The 24781-nt window shown below is 42.5% G+C and overlaps 1 protein-coding gene across 3 annotated transcripts in view; it reads right to left on the reverse strand.

Moving 5' to 3' along the window:
- The window catches only part of drosha (drosha ribonuclease III), a 136570-nt gene that overhangs the window by 21250 nt on the left and 90539 nt on the right, over window positions 1–24781 (reverse strand). For all 3 annotated transcript variants that reach the window (XM_085419187.1, XM_085419186.1, XM_085419188.1), the window contains 5 exons: window positions 22515–22559; window positions 16734–16891; window positions 7083–7188; window positions 5781–5922; window positions 878–960 (listed from right to left, as the gene is read on the reverse strand). In XM_085419187.1, the coding sequence (XP_085275313.1) occupies window positions 878–960; window positions 5781–5922; window positions 7083–7188; window positions 16734–16891; window positions 22515–22559 (534 nt within the window). The remainder of the gene's footprint in view (window positions 1–877; window positions 961–5780; window positions 5923–7082; window positions 7189–16733; window positions 16892–22514; window positions 22560–24781) is intronic.

Consider the following 24781-nt stretch of genomic DNA (forward strand, 5'->3'; position numbering starts at 1 on the left):
CATGCATAATGGAGGGAAGAAGAAAAAAAACTGCGAACATAAGGAAAGGATTTATGTTCCCGGTTTTGCTTCTCTATTTCCATCTAAATTGGATGAAGCAGCACAGTTTGCAACACTGTGGTTTCCAGAGGGCTATGTAAGGAGACATGCTGGCTGTTTCACAACTTTTCTCTTGGAAGTGGAAATGAGGTGCTCTCTTGCAGCGACCATGACGCAAAGCTCAGCTCCTCTAGAGCTGGGGATTCTCCCTGGAGAGGCACACCAAGACAGCAATTAGCATGGCATATCAGACCGCTGCAGCAGCTTCACAAGGAGAGGTCCGCGCTGTGTGGGAAACTCGTACACGAGCACGCGTGTGTGTACGGACACCCGGTTTCAGTTTGTCTTTTCACTGCAGCAGCGGTAATAAAGGGAAAAACGGAGGTCTTCTATCTAAACTTAGACTTGAGCACTTAAGGATATAATGCCCGTCCCTTCCTAACGCGCATCTTGCCATTGAAGTTTTGACTGAAGCCTACTTATTCAGCTCTCGCAACACTCCAGAAGTGGATACCGTCAGCAACTTCAAGCACTTCTCGGATCAATAGAAAAACACAGACGACTAACATTAACAAGCCAATGCATGCATCCCAACGCCGTTGAGATTCCCATTAAAGATGACTAAAATAGCCACCCAAGCCGCCATTGTGAGAGGCATTCAAAAGCCAAGCACCACTTCAGGCCTCACGTCGATGCTAGTGCCATTAGGGCCCTGCCATTAGCTCCCCTCCTCATCATCTCCCCCCGGTTCGCTCGTTCCCCGTCTCTCTCTTAGGTGCTCGGCTCAGCAGCTCATTGATCAGGTGCGAGCGGTGAACAGCTATCAATAGGGACTCACCTTCAGTCGAGGGAAAAAGCAGACGTTCATGAATGTGTGCACGTACTCCAGGTCTTTATCAATGTAGAGAGCTGCGATGAAAGCTGCGAAAACAAAAGAGACAGAACGCCTTTTTAAACGAGAAAAAAAAGGAGGTGGGTGCTTTGCTTTGTTTAACAATCAGCTCCATTTCTGCTTCTGTAGTAAATAAAACATTAACAAAGACCAGAAGAGAGACCCGAGCAGCGGCCTCCCTCGGCGAGGGACGTGATGTTAATGTTAACAATTGGAAAAGATGGCTCTGTAGCCGACTGTCCTTTTCTATCACACAGGAAATTGGAACTACAAGGGCCACACAGAGTTCAGAGAAACATGTCATATATAAGATAAAATTGTATGTCAAGCTGAATAAATAACTGGCGGCCTAACTGCTCTGAGAACAAAAAAAACCAAATAACCGAAATGTAAGCAGAAGGTGCTGGGTGTCATCTTCATCTCATGGCTGTCCCTTTGTTTTCCCCTTCCATTAGATGCCACTGCATTCACTCATCCCTGTGACTAAGACAGTGGGACATGAGAGAGAAATAATAGGTAATATATTTCAGGAGGCCAGTGAGGGCCCGCTGTAGCTGCAGGGCACAACTGTTCATATACAGAAGAGCTGCACTCATCTCCAGCGCTGCCCCGCGTCCTCTTCCCGTGTCATCAACTCTGCTCCGCTGCAAACTTTTGAGGGATGATTTGAAAGGCAAATGATATGAAGCCCTGTGTTGTTTTGTGATTCATGCATTATGGTCTGTCTATTGAACGCTGGCCTGAAAAACATTAGTGCTTTTTAGTCTTTTTTTCCTCATTTAATCTACCAAACTGGAATGGCTCATTTGCTATTCCCTTTGTATCACAGTTCCTGTCCCTGCCTGCTCCCCCTGTTGGCCTAATGTGGACCGCAAAAGGTCTCCTCCAATTCTCCGTTTCCATTCTCCTCTGCATGCAAATCCCTGCGCTCATGTTCAGCTTACACCTTCCTATAGTTCACCATGAACTTCCTTTAATTGCAGGATTGAAATCAAGTGAATGTTATCTCTAGCTTAATTTATCGGATTTGATGTACACCTAGGTGCTTGAGGGTTGAGGGACATTTATATGTGATAGGTAGGCAATGAAAAAAAACTCGAGATCTGCCAGAACAATCTGTTACAGCCCAATCAATACTGGAATTTATTAAGGGCCAAACCCTCGCAGATAAGCTGATCTGAACACCAGCTCACGTCAGCTTATAAAGTGTTTTATTTAAGCTCCTCAGGCCTGTCTGTGCAAGCCGCTCAGCAACCCCCCTTGAGTAGGGCTGTATCGGGTATCAACCATAATCAAATTTAGTGATCAATTTAATTAAAAATACAGTGAAGCTGCCTCACTGTCGTTTTATTTGGCATCTTCATTTATAACTTGTATGACAGACATGTATATTTCTGACTGCTGGCTTGATTTTTAAACGAGAGCTTAATGTTAGTGCACTTGAAGAGGCCTTTGTTTATTTCATCTTCTTATCTCCGCCCCCCACTGGGCGCTATTGTGGGTGGAAAATTCTGCTGTGTGTGCGGAGATCATGACGCAAAGCGGAGAAGACAGGAATGAACTATTTAAAACACAGAAAACATCCGTCCACTTATGTTAATTACTTACAATAAAGCCAAATCATTTATCGTACAGTATGTCAACATGTAAGTGTCTCATCATGCTGGAAGTGAGAAATAAACTCTTTTCCCTGCGTGTTGTGGAGTTTTTCCTGTGTTTGGGTCACACATTGTACATTACGGTGGGTGGATAATGGGTACATGTTAACCTCCTCTGCCTCCCACACAGGTGGTGCTATCGGTCATCAGCGATCGTCCAGAGGGACAATAGGATGATCGGACTGTGGAGCACAATGCCCAACTCACCCTCCACCCCAGGTTCTCTATTTGAAGAACCACATCTACTGTCATGAATGCTCTGCTCCTGTTTTCCATGGATGTCTGTGGAGGTCCCGTCCCCCAAAACAGCGCCACACCACCAAATTTAAGTTGCTGCAGGTAGAATAACAATCCTCTTACTGTTTAATGATATGCACTTGTGCTACTATATCATACGAGTTTAGTATGTATATGTAGAAAATTACATTTTACATGTGAAAAAATAAATCTGTCAGCGTAATGCAGTGGGAGGAAAGTATCGAGCACCACAGAGAGACAGCTTCTTAATGGCCTCCAGCATATATTTCCCATACAGTAATGGCATGTTTCCAATAAGTTACTATGGGCTGATTTATTTGCCTAGTTGCTTGTTGGCTGTTTCCTGGTTGTGATGGAGAGCGGCCTAGAAAAGGGCCATGGATTTCTAATTCGCTTGTCAGAAAAGAGTCTCAAAAGCACCGGTGACACGGGCTGATCCCTGACAGGCTTCCCACCCACAAACTCTACCAGATGAGTTTGACAGAACAACAGAAGTACCACCCTGATGGACTGAACTCTCCTCACTGTGGCAGCACCCCTGTTTACACCTTAAAGAGCAGGTAAAATTAACATAGGTCCTTATCACCAGAGCCACAGTAACAAGACTAAAATGCACAAATATGACCAAAATCATGAAAAACAGGTGGTCCAACACTAATTATATTGTACTCGTACTCATTATAATTTATACATACTAAAATAGATTTGAATGACAGTGGCAGGTGCTGCCTACTCACTGCCAGCGCCCTGGGGCACATTATTTTTCACTTCTTTGTTATTTCTATTTTTCTGTTTAGCTAATCATTAAAAACAAACTCACTCTCTTTGTGTAAACAGCAAAGAGACAAAAGCACAAACCCACCACTTTTGAAGCACATATATTGGCTGTATTTTCAGCATTTTAATCTTTAGTTATGAGACACGCTGTCATGTGTGGTATCAGTATCCATTTCCTGGTCATTTCCACATAGAATCCAGTTGCACATCGTGGGGATTAACTGCCCACTGCCACTGATAATAACCAGAAATACCAAAATGTCCATTAAAGCAGGAGCAGAAAAATCCAACTAGACAATTCACCGATTGTTTTATGCTTAGCTGTGGCCCCATAAACATTGCAGCGAACACAAAAATAGCTGCCATGGTAAGAAAACTATTATCTATAATACTGCAAGTAATATGGCTTGTTATGGATATGTATGAATGAAGTAGTGGGCCATATCTAAGAGACAGAAAGCCATCTCTCTAACAGACTGAAGAGCACAGTGATATTACAAACTCCATGTCTGGAAAAGACTTTATATTGGTGGTGCTATTTAAGCTGCTTTGCATCCCACCTATACCCCAGCAGCAGGCCAAGTGGGGTAATCCAGACATTCAGCAACAGTTTCCAGACTTTCCCAAGCCAGATGAAATATATCATATTTCCAGCGGGTTTGGGTCCTCCCAGAAATCCTCCAAAGCAGCAGTTCCCAACCTTTTTTGCACCACGGACCGGTTTATGTCTGACAATAGTCTCACGGACCGGACTTTAAGGTATCGCAAATAAATACAACAAAATAAAACCGGTACCCCAAAAAAAGAAGATTTATTCCTAACACATGGGAAAAGACCTAGGCAAACCGAGTTAACGATAAAAACAATAAAAACCATAAAAAATAATTTCCCCCAGGGATCAATAAAGTATTCTGATTCTGATTCTGAAATTTCACACCCGAGCTTCAACTCTCGGGGCCTGGTACCAGTCCATGGGTTGGGGACCGCTGCTCCAAAGGGAAGTGCACAGGAAGCATCCTAAGCAGAAGCTTGAGTCGCCTCAACTGACTCTTTTCAACAGAAAAGAGAAGTGCGTCTACTGTGACCTGCTATGGCAATGGTGTCCAATCCCAGGCCTCAAGGGCTGGTGTCCTACAGGCTTTAGATGTGTCCTTGATCCATCACAGCTGATTCAAATGGCTAAATTACCTCCTCAACATGTCTTGAAGTTCTCCAGACGTCTGGTAATGAACTAATCATTTGATTCAGGTGTGTGGACCCAGGGTGAGATCTAAAACCTGCAGGACACCGGCCCTCGAGGCCTGGAGTTGGCCAAGCCTGTTTGCTAAGCCTATTCCACCATTTTTCAGCAGAGAGTCATGCCCTCAGATTGCAGGTATACTGACTCTTATCATGGCTGCAAAAGATTTCAGTGCATTTAAAGGTTGAAGGCCAAGCTCTGATGAAGATAATGAAAAACAAAACGAAACAGGATTGTTTTTTTTTAGGTTCTCGAGATAGATGGACAGGATCAGCCCCCTCCTACCTAGGGCTGATCCTGTCTATGAATATCACAAACAGGATAGGATATAAGGGGGAGTCCTAGAGGAGTCTGACACTCACTGTAAATATGCTTGACTTTATGCCAGAAAGAGCTCTAACTTTGGTTATACAAGAACCTGATGGGCTATAAAAATGTAATTTTGGGAGTGCGGTCATAAACCTCGTCATGTAGACCTGGTGGTCAAACTCCCATGACCCATCCAGACTGCAGTTCTGATGAATCCAGTGATATTGCATACATTTATTGTACTGCAAGTCACATACTGGTAAAAAACAAAAGTCTTATTAAGCCTGCAGAACCACAAGCCAATTAATAGCTCATTAATTATGAGAAAATCTAGCAGCTGCAGCAGGAAGATTAAAAAAAGCCCAAAATAAAAACTACAGCGGCACACAGGGAGCATTTTCCAGCCTCTTAAGCAGAGAAGTGACTTTGTTTGACATCCACCACAGAGCGAACAAAGAAATCAATAATGTTACACCATGCTGCCATCTTAAACTGCACATTCTGGAGAGACATACAAGAAAAGGAGTCGGGTCTATAAAAGTCTATAAAGACGGTCTTTCTGGTCATTTTAGATTTGCAGAGATGAATCAAAGAGCTGGGAACCTACACTCCAACAAGTCGGCCAGAGTCTTGGTCCGCAGCGCGACTGGACGTTTGGTTTTGTCGTTGGTGATGGCGAACTCCTGCATTCCCAGCTCCTCGGCCACTTTGGCCTGCGTGCGGTTGTTTACCAGGGAGCTACGGAGGAGCTGCGGGCGAACAAACAGAGGATCGCATTTTAAAGTCCGCCTGTCAGAACACTGGAAACACCAGAGTAAGATCCACACTGCAGAAGTACACAGGAACATCAAAATGGAAGGGAAACATGAAATAATTCATCAAAGACAGACATGGTTACGCTGAATAAATGTTTCAGGGTGATTGCACGTTAGTCTGTTAAATATTGCATTGTGACTTGGAGCTGAGCGCCTTTACAACATGTTAGATTGGTTGAAGTACATTTAAGTCCCTAAAAGGAAAAACAAAAACACTTTAAATATAGCTACAAGATGTGGAAAAGAGCAAATGGAATGCAATATGACTGAATGTGTCTTGCTGTGATATGCCCTCCTTAACAGTACACACGCAATCACAATTGGAGCCACAGAAACACGCACTAGTTGAATGGGCACTTTTTCTTCCTCCCAATTTGAAATCCATTTCAGATGTACCCCGTCTTGACTCTTGGGCATTGCTGGAGCTTTCAGTCTCTAAACCAAAGCTCGCTGGATGCTTTTACAAAAATTACGTCATGAAATATCCATAAAAAATAAAATAAAAAAATAACTGCAGAGGTTCTTATTCAGTTTTTAGACCAGCTCGATCCTTGCAGCCTCCAGCAGTGGGGTCCTCTGAAGAGAAGTGCTGATGCTCGACTAAAAAGACGGCGCCGCAATGCTGTTTGACGCCGTCGGAAAATGGACTTGCGTGTTCAAGGTGTGATCATTTGCTTTGTACCTGTGGTACAAGCCGTGCAGGTTCGCGCACACGCGACTTTATTTTTCAGACACTTGACAGCTTTTGCAAAAATGTGCCAACAAAGATGTGTTGCTGAAAACCACTGAACAGTTCCGTCTCATGACAATACCCATCACGAGGAGTACAGTAAACATACAGGCACAGCATGAGGGGGGGTGAGTGGAAGAGAGCTGTGGAAGCAAAAAGGTAAAAAAAAAGAAAAAGAGGAAGATCACAGATTTATGAGAAGGGAAGAAGGTGGGGAAAGAAATATCACCCCTCAAATGATGTAAAAGGCAGGAGACGGTGGAATAAAGACCAAACACGGGTGTAAAAGAGGAAGATGTGAGAAGTACATGGCTGCAGGTGGAAAAAAAGCCTTAGGGGAGTGTTTTAAGTGATTTGATCTTACTGTTAAATGTCCTTCATGGTGGTCAGGAAAGTGGATGAAGAGATATTCTGTGGCTACCAGCTGCATGATGGAGTCTCCCAGGAACTCCATCCTCTGGTTGTGGCCCCTGGATAAGAAAAATAAAGGAACAGCAAGTGGGGTAAACAGAGGCGAGGCATGGAGAGAAAACACAAGGTTACCGAAGGATAATGTGGGGAATGAAACGATATGTGGGATGGGAGGAGGGTTAAAAAAAGGGGGAACAGGGAGCGTTTCACATGAGGTCATTCATGTACACATCAATGGGGCATGAAAGGCATCGCGCTCTCTCGACAAATCTACCGAGCTTTTAGTCTTTTAACAGAAACGGCAAAGTCGGCTGATGTACATTTCATGGGTGGCCTCTGGGAACAGCTGCACTGACAGGGTGTGTGACAAGTCGGAAGCAGCCTGAAGTAGCAGGCCCTTATGAAGAAATCCTTCAGCTTTGATTGCAATTCAAATTTAAAGGTACGAAGAAGAAAAAAGAAAGAAAAGAAAAATTCTGGTGCACCTGCAGGAGAGCCTGTCAAAATCCTAAGCCTACAAAAGGCAGCAACTGTGCGCGCAGCTTTAGAGAACATCTTTTAACCCTCCAACAATTCCTGGAAAAAGCTCATGGCAGCACTGTGATACTGTACATCAGCTCCCTGCCTTTCTCCACTACCAGTGAAAAGCAGGGAGGATACTGTAACTCCCCGCACAGTGTTAGACAGGGCAGGACGAGAGGGGTGTGAGGGGGGGTACGCAACTGCTGTTGCTGCTGTAATGGTCATTAATTAAACAGAATTATAGATTAGCATTGCAGATGTGGGCTGGTGCCATGCCAGGCAGGCAGGAAGCGTCGGGTAGGGTGGGTGTGAGCTAGCGCCATGCAAGCAGGGAGGTATATTCAGCAGCAGAGCGCATATCCATCTATAGCTAAGAGCTCCACGCAGGAGGGGAAGTCTGAAGATGAGAGAGGAAGATACAGAGGGAGAAGATGAGGAGGTGGTTGACATCAAAGAGAGAAAAAGGCCAAAGTTTATTGTCCAATTTTTAGCGCTTCTGCCTTTTATGAGCTGCCACCAAAGAGATCTGAGGTTAAAACAGAGCGAAACTGCAGTTAAAGCATATTAAGCAGAAATGTGTCCGTCTAGATTTTTGATTAAAGTCTTCATTTGTTTTTTCTTTGTTCTTTTGACCAATTGTTTATCTCGGGGCGGCTGTGGTTCAGCAGGCAGAGCTGGCCGCCTGCCAATCGGAAGGTCGGTGGCTCAATCCTCGGCTCCTCCAGAACATATATCAAAGTGTTCCTGGGCAAGATACCGAGTCTGTGTGTCTTTGTGTGTGCGCAAGATAGTTAGAAAGCACTCAAAGGCATGGAATAAAGTGCTGCGCGAACGTGTGTGAATGGATGAAATCGGCTTTGAGTGCTCAGGTAGAGTAAAAGTACCGGCCCGTTTACCATTTACAATGAAAAATATACACTAGAACTGTTGAACTGGACCGACAGTTCTAAAACTCAATGCATCAGAAAAGTATTATCAAGTGTCATCCTTTTAAAAACGATCGTACAGTGTTGAAGTTTTCGCTAAGCCTTTACACCTGTGTAGTTGGCTTTGGGTGTAATTATAAAGTTATGTCCACAAAATAAGTGACGACCACACGTGATTTCAATTTCTCCCCTTCAAGGTAGCCTTCCAGCATGGCTGTTAATTTCCAATCACACCCTGGAAGTTGTTTTGTCACCACATGCACTTGTGACTCAATATGTCTGGGATCTTATCCAGTGCGCCCAAACAATTTTAATTTCAGTTTGTGGATGTAAAAAAAAAAAAAAAAAACCCTTTCAGTGCACTTGGTGCCAACAGTTCAGGTTTGTGGTTTTCTGGATGTTAAAGTAGAATTTTGGAACGATTCGGTCACGACTTCACGGTGCACAACCCCGTGAATGTCAAACAAAATGGTGAGCATGCTCTTGGTTGCACTCCAGACTTAATGCATTTCCTTTGAGCTTGAACACTGAAGGCTGCTGTTTGGTTATTGAGTTGTAGCCAGAAACCCAGATCTCAGCATCGCTGATGATCCTTGACATGAAAGTTTGGTCAGTTTAACAGAAAAGGCTCTCGGAGGCCTGTGGTGAATTTCAAGTAGTAAACAAACTACTTTCAGGAAGAGAGTTAATATTAGCAGCCATGCTGGAAGCACTCTACAGGTGCACAAGGAGAGAAACTCATCCAAACTTAAATCCACCCAAGTGGGTCTCTCCTAATGGCCCACCTAAGAATGAACGGCGACTGGGCCCGGACCTGCCTCGTAGAAACCCGTCTTGACAGATGACAATTTTTTTTAATCAGTTCTAAAAACTGCTTTTGTGTCCACTGTGAAAGTTTTGTTGCTGCTCTTTTGTTTTATCTGTCATGTGTATTGTTATTTCTTTTATTATTTGACTTGATGATGGCAGAAGCATAAGAAGTAGGAGTGCTAACTTCAAACTACAACACCAGCATAATGTTGCCGTCTTCACGTTTAATCGATTTTCCTCGTAACTCTTTATATTAATTTTACTTGTCACTCAAACTCCTCTTAAATATTTAGATGTTTAATACAAGAAAGAAGAAACCGATTTGAATTGTTGCGCACTCAAAGATCACAGAACAGTTGATACACCAAGAACTTTTTGATATCACTGTGTATTCGAGGCCCAGGACAGAGCTTCATTAGGAGTGAAGGGACACTGCCTAATGCAGACTCCACATTAAAAATAATCACAGAGCGTCTTAATGAAAAGGCTCTGCTTCATGAGAGCGTGGAGAACTGAGGTTGGGAAAAGCAGGGGGACAAGGGGAGGGGAACAAAGACCAGAGATCAGTCAGTTTTCATCCTGCACCTCAGCACTGTACATGTGCACACGTGTGGTAAAAGGCTCAAAATCTATCACGTATACCGTTTGAGAGCTGAGTAAAACCGGGGATGCCAGAAAGAATGTGGTGGATAGGAGACGATTGAAAAGGTGTAGTGTGAGCTAATTTCACATCCAATAGGAGGCAGAGCGGGAAGGCAAAGAGGGGAGTGACAGTGAGAGATGAAACGAAAAAAAGGCAAGAGATGGGGGGAAAAAGAAGAGATAGAGTAGGTCAAAGAGGAATGCGTCGCCGTGTGAAGCGGCACAAAGAGCCATCCCTTATTCACTTCAACAGCAGAGGCACAATGCTCCAGTAAGGTGGGGGAAATTGAAGTAAAGTGTGGAGCCAAGGTCTTTATTCGCCTTTGACTTTGATCTAAAATACCTTTAACAGGCCCTCTGAAGAGGCGGCGACAGGCTGCCCGCTCCAAAAAGGGGCAAGTGCACCATTTTTAAAGCCTATTTTTCTCTTTTTAGGGAAATAATGTTCTTGTTTCATATGTGCATGCTTGTGTAAGCTTCAGATGTGTAATCGCCAACTACTTTTGACAAAGTTTTGCTTTAGTTGGGGGAAACTGGAGCGGTCACTTTGGACTCCGAACGTAAGGAAACAGTGATTTTAGGCAACCGGGGAAAAAAAAGGGGGGGAAACCATTTGCACCGCATGAAAAGAGCAGTTTTAATTTAAAATGACTCTCTGACAGAAAGAAATCTCAGGGTCTCCTCTAGCAAAGCTGCACTGAACAGAAAATGAAGCTGGAATTAGATTTATATAAAAGCTTAATTTACAAACTATTTAATAAACTATGTAATGTAACAGGCTGAAAGCTTGCATTATTTGAGCTCATCTTATTCAATCTCACGGTCAGGAAATTCTTTATAGGAGATCATGCAAGTGGAATTCTATTTGCTTAAAGAGTGGTCACTGCTCAATGTTATTTTCTAATTTCTATTTTCAAACTAAAGTAAACTGCAAATTCCTATTACGCGTTGGCTTACATCCATCACATACATACACAGTGAATGCTTAAACATAAACACTTCTCAAAGTATCTAAAGCCGAGAGGTTTTGTAAAACCCACATCAACATATACATAGGCTACGTTCACACTGCAGGTCTTAATGCTCAATTCCGATTTTTTGATCAAATCCGATTTTTTTGTCTGCTCGTTCACACTACAAATAAAATGCGACAGCAAACGCGCTCTAGTGTGAACGCTCAAAGCGGCCCGCATGCGCAAAAGAAGACGTCACACACAACGCGCTCTGTTTAGACCCAGAGCAAACAGTATTGTTTGACTGATGGCCCTTAATATAAAGACTTCAGACTTCAATTTTTGCTTTAAGTTATTTTGTTATTTACATAATAATGTAAATAACCTAACAATGATCCTTATTACTGTTTAAGAGAGGAGCGGTGCTTCAAAGGATAGCTGCAGATTTCTGTCAGAATCTGCAGATTATACAGTACAAATAAAATGTTCACATTTCTCCAACGTTGTCTTCCCAACAGTTTCACTGACATCTATACTGGATGGCCAGGAAGCGTTCGCGATGTCTTCTCGGGCGCTGATAATTGGTGTCTGTCTTGTGTCAGTGACGTAAAAGACTGATTTAATGCAACATGACCGTTCAAACAGCAGTCGCTTTCTAAAACATCGGATATGTATTGGATTCAGTACCACATACGAAAATGACCCAGGTCGGATTTGAAAATATCGGATTTGTGCCGTTTGCACTGTCATACCATGATCGGATATGGGTCGCATAGGGTCAAAAAAAAAAAAAAAATTGGATTTGATGCGCTTTCGCCTCCAGTGTGAGCGTAGCCTTAGGTCCATAGTTTTTGGGTAAAGGCACAATTTGGGTGAAGTTGCCTCGGTGCACACCACCATTTTAACCCAGGCAATCAAGATGTGATTGAAGTGCCTCTTTAATGCAAGGAGCTCAAGAAAAGTATTGCAGAAATTACAGCCAATTTTAGACACACTCCCCATTTTTCTTAAGGCTGAAAAGCACCTGGACACTTCACTGACGACCACTTTTATGGTCATGCAAGGCCTTTTCAACTTTTTCCATTAAAAATCAAGCAGATTAAAGATTTGCAGTTCGTTTGGTAGTTTCTAACTGGAAATCTAAAATATGATGTCTAAAGAGACGAGGCCTTAATTAGACTGAAAAAACAAAGTAAACTTATGAGAGAGGCGGCAAAAACAACAGGAGCGGTTAAATCAGCAATCTGATGAAGGGCTGAAGAGAACGAAGGTACTGGCCGGCTCAGCAACACCAGTGCCTTTGACTTAAACCGTCACTGGTCGAAGAAAAAAGTAGAAATATTTAAGTATGAGAGAGATGAGGACTTATTTCAGTTAATTCAATCTTTTTTTTTTAAAACGCCAAAGAGCTCACAGCATTGTTTTGGGAGGGGAAAACCCCTCATAGACGTGTTGTTAGCCACTGGATGAGGCAAGTGACGTCAAACGTCACGCTACAAACCTTAACACAAGTCCTGAAAGAATATTCGACAAAGTTCGGAGACCTTTTAGAGCTCATGGACTCATGACTCATGGATAACATTCAGTGTTTGGCTGGTTATTCTGAGAGTTTCTTCTCTGTTTTCTTTTTGTGTTTTCTTTCTAGTTTACTGCTGATATTAATGCTTTTAAGATGATAACAAAGCTTTTGTTGAACAAGGTGTTCTGGATTCAGACTGCTCTAAACAGTCAGCTTTGTTTACTCCTGGGTCCGTGTGCCCTCGATGAGATCCATGAAATGGTCATCTCTGGCGCACAGCTCCGGCTGTGAGCACAGCAACCCGAATCTTTTGTTTATAAAGGGCAGCCAATCAAAACTAAGCTAGTCTAACGGGCGGGCAGACAGGAGCTGCACCAGCTTGCTTCAGAGAGTTGATGAATCGAGTTCTTGAATCAAGGCCCAGCATAAGATGAAGGATTATTTTTAATAAAATATTGTAAATTGCATTTGTGAATCATGCAAAGCTGTCCAAGTCCAACAATAAAACTGTGAAACTGGAAATGAGCATAACAGGCCCCCTTTATTAGATAATCTGCAGTGATTAGAGGTCCGAGAATAAAGCGGCAAAGAAGCTTCTCTGTACTTTATACATTTCTCTGCTTTTCACAGCAGCCTGAATCACAAATATTTCATTCACTAATTTCCTTTAACTTTCAATTTTAACCTAAAACTACCGTATAAAATATAAATGCACATATAAATGTTTCAAATGCCTTCTTTTCAAAGCTGTACAGTGAAACGTGCTCTCATTGAACAAACACTGAACATGAAGAAAAAGCCGGACCCCGTTTCATCCTTTTTCCCTAACAGTGAGATTCTTGCAACACACCCAGCTCTTCCGCTGTGAGAGGAGACAGGAAGCTCATCGCCTGGGGGCCGCAGCTCTCCATTACTGCTGTCTGATGCTAGCCTCCGGTCTCCGCCGCATCAAGACACCATCAGCTCCCACCCCTGCATCTTGCACTGTCTTCTCCTTCTAGGTCAGCTTGTCCTGGGTCACTCCCGTCTCCTCATCTTCGGCCTACCTTTTCGCGTGACCCTCCTTTCCATTTTCTGACCTTATTCTTGTCTCTATCACGACAGCCTGACCCACTTTGGTATAACCTTTGGTCCTTATGGGCAGCCATTGCTCAGTTCCAGCTTTCAAGTCAGTCGGCTCTATTTAGGTCAACATGCCTTTGGCTACTAATGAGCTATTGAACATAAATTACCCTGAAAATATATTAATTTGCTCGTTTTTGCTCCAGGAAAAGCAACAATACAATTCAGTGAAATAAAAAATACATTTGTTTAAAATTGCCACCCCTGCATTTTTTATTTATTTATTTGTTTTTAAACGTGAGGTCACCAAATTGGAAAATATAATTGGGATCAACCTTGAGTTGGAAAGTCCTTAAAGTGAAGCTCAGTAGGAGACAAACCTCTGGACCTCTAATCAACTTTGACCCTGACTGGAGATATATTTGACATTTAAGTGATGGATTAGAACATGCACAGCAGTGTGTGTGTGTGTGCGTGGATGTAATCCACACATGCACACTCACAAACGCACACAGAGCAATGTCCTAGTCCAAATCTAAGCAAGCAATTACAGAGTGCAGCCTGCCAATAAGATATCAGAGGTGTGCTGCCAAGGCTAATTTGCTTTAGCTGTCAAACTCACTAGTGTGTTGTTTGGTGGAGCTCAGAAGTGAGTTAAGCTTCAGTTGCAAATAACCCTCTCATAGTCTGAATCAGAAACACCTCAAATTGGAGTGAACGGTCTCATTAGTGGAAACATTTTGCTATGAAAATTGCAATCTTTTCAGCCTTTCATGTGACGAGTAAACGAGCGCAGCTACACAATAACGACGAGTTTGTTTCGGGCAGACCCGGCCGCTCTCTTCCCGATCAATTTTTAAGTCGTCCTTGTAGAAGTTTGTAACTTTACTGACTATTGAACAGATGTCAAAACAGAAGCGGAAAAAAATTCCAGTGTTCCAATGTCAGTGATAAATCACAGCAGCACTGCAGAGAAACACTGTAATTAATAGAAAAAGGGGAAAAAAGCAAACTTACACCTTAGAGTTAGTATATGTTTTATTGTATGTAGTTTAATGCTCATGTTTAGATCAATATGTTGTGTTTGAAACCTGCAACATTCATAGAGTTAAATAATCTTTACCGTTTAAGCCATTTTAACCTCTTTTTTTTTTTTTAAATGCAACTTTCTTCTGATTGGCTGCCACTAAGCTTGAACAGCAGGTAGGTGGGACTGTTGTGTTTAAAGTCAGGTCTGTGTGCCTGAAACATGGAGCACGGGCAAATAGTTCAAAAATGACACTAAGTTCTCACATATCTCAAAGGAAACTGTCACGAGGTTACGGAAAGGAAGGAAGGAGAATTTTTGACAACTCAGGAAAAGAGAAACTCAGTTATCAGAGAATCCAACTGTTCTCACATTAATCCCCTTACCAGTGTGTCCAGCAGACAGCCTACAAAGTAATCTGTTCTTATTCTTTCTAGCTCGAGAGATGATCCAACATAACTCCTTTCCTTTAAGATTCCCATGACCAAAGTCAAATTCCCTCCATCCATAACTTATCCAGGAGAATTCACCCAGCTTTTACGACTGCCACGCAGACACTTCCGGATCACTTCACCCAGTTAGGAACCTTCCAAAGCGAAATTGACTATTAGACTGCAAAGCCAATTCAGAAGTGTGCCTTAAGCCTGCATTCTCTGAACCTAATCTCCACCTGCAGAAGATTCTGTTAACTAGTCCACAGTGGAGAGCAGGAGCAGGACGACTGACACCAGCTGCAGTGCTGGAGTTGAAGTGCATCCAACCATGGGACGAGATCCTCTCTAAGGAAGCAGCTGAATGATCTAGAAGACTGCTACAGTAACAACCTGGCAAAAGAACCAGGCGACAGGGCACTGGATCTCAAACTGTGGGGCGGTGCAGCCACTCTCAAAAAATCATAATCATGATTATTTTGGTTAAATGTCCTATTATACAACTTTTTTTCCCCCAACTGAATACTTCAGTTAAAAAAATCTAATTAAATGAAATAAAAAAGGTAGAGGTGGTGGAGCGTGGAAAGTTAGGGTTTAATCAGGGAGTGTGTTTGACTTTAAAGCCTCATATAAAGTCTCATAAAAGCAACCTCAAGTCCCAACCGGCCTGCCTCCATCACGAGATGTCGGTTTAATGCAAACGGGCGGCAACAGCAGCCTCGGTTTAAGCGACATAAAACCCAGGCTGAGTAACGCTGTCACGTGTTACTGAAAGCCTGAGAGACGCTGAGCGATCCAGAGACACAAACAGCTTCGGTCAATTTTTTCAGTGTTTTCACAGAATCAGGAAATCCAGAGTCTGAGGAAAAACGCATCGCTGTACAGGAAACCCAAGGGAAAAAAAAAAAACAACTTTTTCCAGATTATTTTGTTTTCATTTATACTGGAAGCGAAATTGAAATTAGAATCTATTTGCCCAGCTGGAGAAGGAGCAAAGGACAAGGTGTCCCTTAGTTTCTCAGATTCAGCCCTCAATTGTGTGGAGTAAACATATTACTTTCTGAAAAAGGGTCTTTTGTGTAACAGTGTTATACATATATAAATATATATGACAAAGTAAATACGGACAAGCAAAAAGCTTTAAATGAGAATCCAGGAGTTCACAGGGTGGACAGTGAAATAAGACATGAATCAAATCTCCTTTTTCCCATGTGACAGCAGGGTTATGGCCTCACAGGTACCACAGACTACAAACACGAGGACTTCACAGTCCCCTGGGCCTCACTCTTGGCTGTGAAACCCTCGGATTAGGCTTTGTGCCAACAAACAAACCAAAAAAAAGAGCCATCTTTCACTAAGGTACTTTGAACATGACATTCAAGACATCATTTGTTACAGAAGCAGCTTTACCGACGGCGAGAACATGCATAAGCTGCAGGGGGTAAACATAATGATGATGTGGGAGGAGGCGGCTGCCGCATTCACAACAGATACAACAATTTAAAATGCTCAACATATAAAACTCCCAGCATTTCAGATTATATTATACATTATAATGCATCATGCCTCATCACCTCTGAAGGGAGCGGCAGATAAAAGTCTGGCTATTTCTGCAGCATCCCTGCAAATTGCATCTGGCCTGCTAGCGCCACACTTTGCATTTTAATTGGCCGTAACTCTATTATCCACAAACAAACAGCGGAGGTACTTACAGGGTGAGGTGGTTAAAGCCCACGGTCCTTAAGGTGAAGGCTCTGGCCAGCAGGCGCACATGTGTGAACAAAACTCCGATAGACTCCTCGAATTGGGTCAGTTTTTGGAGGACCGGCGACGTCTCAATCAGCTGCCTGTCTGTCTGCGGCTCCTGTACCTGGAAAAGGACAAAGATCGCAACAAAGGAGGTTTGCTGACGAGATATGGGGCCCTGAAAGAGCTCTGGTCATTATAGATATAACGAAAACAGACAGAATGCCAGCACTCGCTGAAATCTGTTGTTCCTGTTTAGGATGATGGCTGTGGCAACAATAAACAAGACGTCTATTTATCAGTGAGTTCCAGCACTTGGTCTGTTTTGACCCTTCCAAGGCTACGTACGTGTGCCAGATCACTTTTCAATATTTGTACCCGACACACTCCTACTCATCTTTTATAGATCTGAGACTAGCCAGAGCCAACATTTAGTGAGTAGCAATTTTTCAGTGTTTACTTTTTGGCGAGTCCTTAGACCAGGTAAAGAGAGAGCTTAGTGCTAGAGCGCACGGTGATTATGCTAAATTACAGACTGCTTCCAGGGTGCTAACAGTTTGGGAAAGACCCTCCTTTGCTTCTACATAATAACATATCCTCAAACACAAAACCAGTCTGTGTGTTTTTGTTGTTTTTCTTTCAGTGTTTTGATTGAAGAGGAAGAACCTGAATCCCCTGCACACACCCCTGACCTAAACTCTGTCAGTGCTGCACCTCACTGTTGCTCTAGCAAACGGGAAATTCTCTCGCACTGACATCACTCAGAGTTAGGGTGACTGTGTTTAATGTGAACGTCCACCACTGTAACAGGATATACACTCAGCAGCCAACCAGGTTCAACTCCTGTCTTCTAACGCCGCTAACGTGGTCTGATATGATTATCGTCGTCGAGAGGGTAGGGTTGGGGTTTTGCCCACAGTGCACCCTGCTTCATAAGATCACGAAGCTGAAATCATCTCAAACTGGTTTCTTGAACACAACGATGTATTCAAATGCCCTCCACAGTCACCGGAGCTTAATCCAGGAGTGCACCACCTGTGGGATGTGGTGGAGCAGGCGTATGACATCATGGATGGAAATGACTCTGGTTAAATCTAATATCAGGCAAAAAACCTGATATTAGGAAGGTGTCCCTAACAAAGTGGCCAGTGAGTGTATTTGACAGAAAAAACAAGCGGTAAAGCTCTATTGGCAGTTTTGTATTCAACTTGTTTTTAAGTAGAAATAATGTTCAGTATTTTTAGTGTTATTACATTTTTTGAGTAATGTTTTGTGTTTTGTTGTACTTTATTTATATTTTTGCTTATTTTTATCCAGCACTTTCTTACCTTTTCAGTTACTTATGTATTATATTTATCTTTTTTTACAAGGTATTTTATTACCACTGTTGACCTGTTTTCATTTTTGATACTTCATTTACTCCATTTAAATCATAATTTTGACGCACTGTATTCATTTTATTGAGCTGTTCTTTATTTAACTCAATTCATTTCGGGTTATTTTTAACGTTTTGGCTAATGTACTGCAGGAATTTCCCAACTTCTGGGCATAAATACGTAAAGAAATAAATATGAAATTTTCTGAATAAAATTTGATACGTAGTTATGAATAATGTGCTCGCGTTTGATGCGCCCAATCGCTTTTCGCTGTTAAATCTACTCTTTTGCCCTTGCATATACGTTTTGTAATTCATTTTAAAAATGTGCTCTTTGCTTTGGGATATCTCACAGCCCTGAATATGTATCTAGTAACAGCCAGCAAGACCACTTCAAGGATGCTTGAATAACACACCAAAGAGAAACTTGCTCAATGAAGTCGTTCTGCATAAGAGTGTCAGATAAATTCAGTAAATGAGATGAACCTCTGCAGTATGCGCTGCTTTAGGGCCTGTTTAGAGTGTGTGTTTTTCCTCCGACTCAAAACAAACTCAGATGATCTGGAGCAGATGGAATCTCTTAGTCATTAAGTTTTAAGTCAAACAGCTCCCTTTCCCCACCACTCTCTGTAAATCTGATGATTCCCACAGTCAATATCTCTGGTGACTCAGTGGTACTGTAAATGCGCTGGCTTGTTATGTGAGCCTACTTGTGACTGTGATGAGACTTGAAAGAGCGGTTTTCAGTTGTGTAAATCGCTATAGATTATGCTTTTAACATTAGCTCCAGGGCTTGGTGAGTTCAGAGGTAGATGGGTCCACGGCTCTCTTTAGCTACAGCATTTCCTCTCGTCTGTGCTCATTACAAAGAACATATGAAGAAAGAAGAGGAAGAAATGATATGCAAAGAAAATGTGTACACGCATGTTTGTTAAATCAACAGACATCCTTATGGCTGCTAGAATGAACTAATTGGTCTCTGCGTGGTGCAACTGTTAGCTTGACCAAGACATCTTTTCCACAGAAAACAGAAACATTGAGACGTGGACACTCAAAGGGAACGCATGCACATTCACTTGACCTTGTTAGTTTGCTCTATTTTACACTACGAAGTACCCTGAAAATAAGAATAAAGAATACACGCAAGGCTCTCAGAGGCAAGATAGCCACTTTCTTCATTTTCCAGCACTTTCTTTTGTCTGCGTTTTCGTGATGGAATGACAAGTAAACAGCGCTCTCAAAGTCTCCCATGTCGAGCCGCTGCACAGAGCAGAGATGTATTTTTAAACTCAGTATTTTAATTGGAGTGCTGCCGGTAATGTCATGGTTCCATCTTCCAGTGTGTCCTAAGAAACATTTCACTCCTGCCTTTTTTGCTCGTTCTGTTAATTAACGAAAGGCGTGTAAATGTCATGCATCGCAACTAACGACATCTGACGAGTTCAGCACTCATAGGCGCGAACTTATCCTTCAGGGGAAATGGCCAGCAGCAAGGCTTCAAACGAAGTGAAGAGGAGACAGAAAAAAAGAAGAATCAACAGCAGTTTTGAAAAAAGATGGGGGAAAAAAAAAACATGTTTGAAATGGCTTCAAAGCATCACTTTCAGCTCAGTCCAGACAGAAAGCAGAATCAGAGCCCAGGTCTTCTGAGGCCAAAAAAAATAAATAAAATAAAATAAAAAAAATCCAGACTCTCATGTATCTCCTCAATAAACTAAAGGAGGAATTTGGCAATCCAAACTCAGTGTAAATGATGTTCTGGTAAATTATTCTGGAGAGCTGGAGGTGATGATGTGCTGGTGTGAATCAAGGAAAAAGGAAGGAGCGCAGAGTGATCCGCAGTATTCTGTAGGGTGAGGCTGCTGCAGGGTAGTGTATGCGTCTATGACAAAGATCTGTGTACGCACAATTACACACACCACCTCCAGCTGCCATCACCGTCGCCTCAAACCTCATTAAGGTAGCTTCTCTCATCTCTGCCCTGTCATCCCTCTCTTGGTCGGGGGGGAGGCTGGCACACCTTGTTACCTTTCAACAGCAGATTTAGGCAATAGAGGCTCAGTTAGAAGCAGAGAGCACGAACATGTCTGTGTAGATACTCAGTCACTCAGGTCATGACGGTCGTGTGCTTCGGTCAAAGGCGACAGGACTTCTTTTAGGTTCTTGAAGACATTTTAACTTTCATCCAAGAGGCTTCATCAGTGCTGATGAGAAGTTAATTTAACCCCTAGTGGGGCTGTCACCTCAGAGGTGGCACCAACACGCCTGGACTGGCCTACGACACCAAAATAGATTTAAATCTCAAGGGACGTCCTGGTTAAATAAAGGTTTAATTAAACCTTTATTTAAAGACCCAAAAAATATATTTAAAAAATCCAAATAAAAGTCATTAAACTCGTATTTCTTGGCAGCATTTTTTAAGCAATGGCCGTGAATTTCTCATCCATGCTTCCTTCCTTTTCTCATGGCCTGCTTTCAAATATTGGTCTTCTGTTAGGCTCAAAATTAGCTTGTTTTCTCCCCTTCTTCTTTCACTCGAGCCATAGTCCATGTCTCAGGGTAAAAAACATTTATCAACTCCATTATCGCAGCCCAAGCATTTATTTATTTAAATCAATGTTTTTCCAAAGAAAATGCTTTGGAAATGAGGCCTCACAGCAGGAGCGTTCTCCAGATAGGTTAATGCTATCTATGTCAGCACAGGTCACTCTTGCAAAGATGTGCCTTTTCTTCGGCTTCTGATTCTGACACTTCTTTTCCAGTTTCTTCTGATGGAAATTCTCCTACTTTCTGCCTTTAGGAGTGCATACCTTTCTCTTAGAATATCCCTCGTTTCTCCATGATCCACTTCAAGGTCTACAGACCAATCGGCAACCTCCAATCGCTAGGGAACAATGAGTATTTCCCAACAGCTTGGCTGGAGGTTCCTGGCCATGTCTAGGTGAGATTGCTGCGGTCACATGTTGTTTGTATTGAACTGCGTAACTGGAGCTTGAGCGGCTGCTTCACAGTTCCTGCCAGCAACCTGCAACAACCGCTCGTCAACATTTGTCCCTGGGGAGCACTCTTTGATGGGGGTTGTCAACAGGTCTCTCGGCATGGGCGATTGTAGCTTTAAATGCATGCGGTGATATAAACTTTTCCTCAGGGTGAGAACTTTCTGCACATATTTGAGAATGAGGCCTAATCTTCCAATTCCAAGATTATATGCTTAAATACATAAACAATTAAAGGGTAAATACAGCTTAGATCACATCACGGTTCAGGGTGCTTTCAAGCTACCGAGAGGCTGACACAATTTAGTCAGGTCTTATCCCACTGGCAGAGGACCACCCAGAGGAAACCTCTGCAATGCACAGTGTGTGGTAATGAGGCTGTATGACTACTCAAGCACACTGTGGAGGAACCAACCGAACCACAGAGCCATAGCAGGACTGACCCAAGAGCTCCACCCTGCCCACATTAACTGCTGCCACCGCCTGTGCAGCTCACCAGGAAAACAGGCTGCTGGGTACACAGTGGGTTTAGTCTGAGCACTGAACAAGATCAACAAAAAACATCCAGGCTCTCTGTGGATCTTGGGGATAACAAATACAGGGTTGAGGAGGCTAAGATATATAAAAAAAAAAAACCCAAACATATGTTGTAGGTAAACAAAAAAGCACAATGTTATTTTTTGGGGGGGCAAAAGCAGGATGTGTAAAAATGTACATACGCAGCAAGATGAAGAGAATAAAGCGCTTAAAGACGACTCGGCATACACACAAAGAAACACTTTCTCCTCGCAAACACATCAGAGAGAAGGATGCCTGACGGTCCCTGGAGGCCCCATGTGATTCGGGACTGTAATCCTGTTATGGCATCTTTGATCTCTTCTTCCAAATCCTAATTTCAAACAAACACTGTTGACATGTTTAATGTTTCTGGGCAGATCATGCAAAGCAAAGAGCAGCAGAACGGAGAGAGACTGAAGAGACGGATGATGGAGAAAGGATGAGGAGGGGGGGAAACGGGGGGGATGATGTGGCAAAGAGAAAAGGCAAGAGAGACTGAGTAAGTGAAAAAGCGGATTAGGGTCTCGACCAAAATGGAGAGCATCGAGACAAGGGAACAGAACAATAGAAACTAGTGGAAGGCTACCGGGAGCCTTGTGACAGCCATAAAGAGCTCAGTCAGCCTCAGGCAAAATACCCAACAGCTTGCCCACCTCTGTTACCGACACACACGAGAAGAAGAAGAAAAATAACACGCACATTTAGACGAGAAAACTTCAAAGATTCGCGAAGGCTTTTGTGTCTTGGGGGTGAGGTGAGTTTTAATGAGAGGTACCCAGACAAAATAAACATCAATAATAAAACATATCTCTCCTAACCTGCAGGGGGTGTGGTGGGTAGTTGAGCCAGACCTCCCGCAGATCCTGTGAAGACAAACAGAGAAGGGAACAAAGATGAAGAGTCAGGGGGAAGAAATTAGCGCATTTCCCCTTGGCATGAGGGTCATCCTGTTAATGAATATAATTCATTAACACTACAAATAAACACAGCGAATCATTAAAAGTAGCAAAAGAACCCAAAATGAATATTCAAAAATAGCGCATTCTTTATAGATGAAGGGTTATTTCGGCTTCAGATTGGTTGGTTTTGAACATTACAAAAGCTTCCCGGGCACAATATACTACCTCTCACACCGCTTTCCTTCACTGTGAATAGGAACCCAACCTTCAAACGATTTTTCTGCAACTACTTCTTTTGTTGCATTTTACCATGCATTTTCTGTAGCACTTGAACTTGAATATTTTTAAGCCTATGTGCACACGTGTATGTGTGGACTCTGTTAAGAGAAACAGAGTGTTGTAAACCACCTGATTTGGACAGATGTACAGAAAATGAGTCAGAGAGTGAGTTGTCTATAAAAGCCACTTGATTTCCAAAGCAGCGAGTGTGCCTAACGAGGAAGAGACTCCCTCTGAAACGTGACGCTGACAAATCAGTTCACACGTAGGAACTATTAGCGCTATTAGCATTATTAAGAGTAACCTCCAATGAAGTCAACGCAAAGTGGCAAAAACAGACAGTTCCTCTAGTGGCCACTAGAGGCTCTCTCCAAATGTGAGTCAACACACACATTAAAAAGACACATTTACAACCTGCTACAAAATACAGTTTAAAGGTTCAATAACCCACCTTGTAAGAGCTCTGGGGATAATTATTTTTATTACTCATTTTTAGTCATTAAACTGGAGTGCTTCACTGTGTGTGTTTTGTGTGCGTTGTTGGAGCCTTTTGGAGTGTTTTAATGGACTACGTGAGTAATATTATCGCCTTCTATCTGGTGCAGATCAACCTAGAAGTTCTTGCTTCAGTTTTGGTGAAATTCTAGAGCTTTATTAGTGTTCTCCTTCAGCGGACTCAAACTTTTTTTGCGCCACGGACCGGTTTAATGTCAGACAATATTTTCATGGACCGGCCTTCAAGGTGTCGCGGATAAATACAACAAAATAAAGTGATAGGAGCAAGACAAAAACTGTGGTATTTGGTAAATATAATAATAATAAATGTGAATTCACTGTGTAATTCTGTAACTTTATTAGCAGCGTCCTCCGGAAATGCACCAACAACATTGAGAGTAACATCCTCCTCCCTGCCCCTTAACGCTCTCTGGTCGCTATGGTAACGTGGAAACATTTCTTTCAAAATAAGACACACAACTATAACAAGGGGAAAAGACCCAGGGAAACAGAGTTAACGATAAAAACCATGAAAACCTCAAGATTTCACACCTGAGCCTCAACTCTCACGGCCCGGCTGGTACCAAACGGTCCGTGGCCCGGGGGTTGGGACCGCTGTTCTACTTAATTAGTAATTAGCCTATATGTGTGACTGTGTGATCCACCCTTGCAATTTATGAAAGGCAGCTAATGTCCACTGATAAATTAGCACTTTAGTCTTTCATCCATATAAAGCAACATCTGACTCTAAAACAATTAAAAATCACCAAATGCTAACACTGAAGCTTCAAAATGTGGAGCCCAAAACCAATGGGTGTTGTCACAGAGGCTAATGGCACTAAAAAGATATTCATATGCGTTACTGGAACGTAATTATTGATGCGTCTTTGTCACCGATTATTAATTATGTATGTCACTTTAATAATGCAACAGGAGACGAGTTTAATTACCTAAACACTGGTGGGTAGTTTTATCTCAATAACACACCATAGCAGACTACGAAAGTTTAATTTTAAACTTAACTGTAAAATAATAAGCAAGTAAAGCTTAAAAATAATGCATTGAGCAGCTTACGTCTCAACTTTTGTGCATATTTTGAGATGACAAGATAATGTGTACTAAGCATAGAAATGACAGGTCCTGTGAAAATGTACCATTTGACTTTCTCTTTTAGCCTTGACAGCTCACTCCGCTGACATCCAAAGATTGTGTTGTAGTTTCTCAACATTAAAATTAAATGTAACGCTCGACGATGATGCGTTGATAAGGCGGTGACTCTAGTAGCGCACCACACAAGGCTCTATGTAGGAAACTCCTTGTCCAAGTGCTTTCAGGTGCCATCAGTGAGCGATGGTGAAAGAAAATAGATAATTTTCAGGCCCAGAAGTCTGCATATCGACCTTACACAGTCA

Source organism: Rhamphochromis longiceps, linkage group LG9 (genome assembly GCF_057381845.1).
Source record: "Rhamphochromis longiceps isolate RC_006_pf linkage group LG9, R_longiceps_female_GT1.1, whole genome shotgun sequence".
NCBI lineage: Eukaryota > Metazoa > Chordata > Actinopteri > Cichliformes > Cichlidae > Rhamphochromis > Rhamphochromis longiceps.